Source organism: Anopheles darlingi, chromosome 2, assembly GCF_943734745.1.
Source record: "Anopheles darlingi chromosome 2, idAnoDarlMG_H_01, whole genome shotgun sequence".
NCBI lineage: Eukaryota > Metazoa > Arthropoda > Insecta > Diptera > Culicidae > Anopheles > Anopheles darlingi.
Genome location: NC_064874.1, coordinates 50,589,459 through 50,591,902, shown reverse-complemented (window position 1 = coordinate 50,591,902; position 2,444 = coordinate 50,589,459). Strand labels below are relative to the sequence as shown.

General features: G+C 56.7%; 1 protein-coding gene across 1 annotated transcript in view; it reads right to left on the bottom strand.

Moving 5' to 3' along the window:
• LOC125947881 (ell-associated factor Eaf-like) overlaps positions 1–1,629 on the bottom strand; it is a 2,874-nt gene extending 1,245 nt beyond the window's left edge. The window contains exon 1 of the mRNA XM_049673352.1: positions 1–1,629. This exon is cut by the window's left edge and continues 1,245 nt beyond it. Coding sequence (XP_049529309.1) covers positions 221–409 — 189 coding nt within the window. The 5' untranslated portion in view covers positions 410–1,629 and the 3' untranslated portion in view covers positions 1–220.
• Positions 1,630–2,444: the final 815 nt, after the last annotated feature.

Sequence of the window (2,444 nt, the reverse complement as noted above, 5' to 3'; positions counted from 1 at the left end):
GACCATCCTGCCGGCAGATGGACGCACTAGCACTTGGCAGCAGCTTGGTGTTGAGTTTGGTTGCCCGGGATACAGAGAGAGGCAGGCTGGAGAGGGTGCCAATAGGGGTCCATGGTGTGACAGCGGGGACAGCAGGGACGGAGGGGGTAGTATCTCTGGATCTCTGGTCAGTAGAAAGTATCACATTGCGCTGCTGGGTTCGAGGGGCCGGCTCGCCCGCTCAGTAGAGCCCGGTCGGGTCCAGATAATGGCACTTCACTTGTTGTTGCTGTTGCTGCTGGTGGTGCTGGTGCGGCATCCGTTGGTGGTTTTGGAACTGTTGTTGATGGTGGTGGTACGGCGAGCGCTGGTAGCTCGATGCGTTGCCAGGACGCCGGTACATACCGGTGGGATCTAGTTTGCGTTCCATCTTTTTTTTTTTGTAATGCGCCTTTTCTTGTCGCGGCTCCCGACGAATCAGCTGTTCACACGGCTGCTCGTGCACGGCCTGCTTCGGTGCGGCGGTGCGTTTGGGAATGGGATCACTTCCTTTCCTCCTTTCCTACCTTCCTTCCTTCCTTCCTCTCCTTCCAGACCTCTAGTAGTAACCAGTGGGATCCAAAATTTCTAGCGTCATGATGATGATGATGATGATGATGGTGGTGGTGATGATGTGGAGAACGACGAAGATCGCTGGTCGCTGGGGGAGCGACGTCAGTTGTGGAAGTTCCGAGAGTTTTCGCTTCGCGTTCCAGCTGGGAAGATTCGTGAGTGCGCGATCGTTCAGAAGGCGGCGATCGTTGCTCCCGCAGATCGAGGGGTCGTCAGCACCTCCGTCAGTAGTGACCGGTCGGATCCAGCTTGCGTGCCATCTTTGCTGAGTTTTTCTTTGAACTTCCTTCCTTCCCGAGGCCGCTTGGGGGTCCACCAAATTAGACACGTCTGCACGCGGTGTGTTGCAATCGACGATTCGACGGCAGATATGGCTGATCGTTCCGCTTCCCTAGTAGTGTCCAGTTGGATCCAGCTTGAGGGCCATTTTGAACGGTAGGGACGGTTAATGAATGGCAAACACACCGAAACTCAGTCTCGAAGACACTCGACAAGCTGGCTAAATTGTTCACTGTTTTTTTTGGCGACAGTTCGTTCGTTCGTTCGTTGCGCTGTTTATCACTTGCCACGGCGCTTTATCACTTTTGCGGAGTTCACGGGCGCACACGTCCGACGTCTAGCCGCCGTCTAGTAGTAACCGGTTGGGTCGAGGATCTCCATCTTAGAACTGTGAGCAACGGGGTTGGGATCGTACTGAACAGGATAGGGTGAACACGCGTTAACGAGAGGCCCGAGACCGAGACTGGGCGGGCGATCTACTACCACGCGATCGAGCGCCACAACCACACCGGGGGTAATCTGAGTCAACGATCGCGCTCGGGTGCTCGAAACAAAAACCGAAGAGCACACGATCAAACGCACGCACGATCGAGTGGAGAGTGCTCGAGTAGGTTGCTGCTGGCGGTAAAGCGATCGGATCGGCGGATCGGTGCTCGAAAAGAGAGACACTCTTCGTCGTCGTCGTCGTCGCCTGCGTCTGTGTTCGCGCTGTGTCTGCGTCTCCGGGGGTAAAACTCTCGGATGTTGCTCACTCGGCTGACCACGTTGTTCTGAACTCCAGCACCGCGACCGAAGCTCTTAAATCGAGCTCGTCTCGATGCGATTTTCCTGCTCGAAGCGGCGCACGCCGCCACCGTCGTCGCCGCCGCCACCGCCGCCGTCGCCACAGCAGCAACCTTCGCTGCCTTCGCTGCTGCTGGAAAACGCTGCCACCCCTCGGGTCTCAGGGAAAAGAAAGAACCATTCCCGCGTCCGCATCCGCGCCCAAACGGGGAAGCGAGAAAGCGCGTCCGCAGGTAGCCCCGGAGACAGATAGGAACAAGCGAGATCTTGCGTTCCGGACCGAGGGTGCGAACGAGAAGAACGATTGAACTGGCTATACCAGCTGCTGCTGCTGCCGCTGCTGCTGCGATCACTGCACACAGGAGAAGGCTGCTGCGGCTGCTGCTGGCCAAAGGAGGCGATCGGGCACCCGATCGGGCCGGAACCTTTCTTTTTCTCCCGCAGGCCCTCGATGGCACACCGGATTTAGAATTAGAATCTTTTCCTCCATTTCCCTCTCGCTCTAGCCACGGGCGCGGGCTGGCTCCTCAACGGGACGAACTTTCGGGATATCCAGCCTCCCTGAGATCCTCCTTGAATGGGTTTTCTTCGCTGTTTCTTCCATTCCATCCCTCGATCGAGTGTGCGCGCGCATGTGAGTGTGTGTGTCTAAGAATTGTACAATAGAAAGATTCTGATTCGCCAGAATGGACCCAGAGGCGCATTCGAGGAGGAGTTTTGTTCTTCTTCTCGCTCTCTTGCTTCCCACCCCCCAAAAAAAAAGGGTCTACAGCTGTTCTACCACGGCCGCG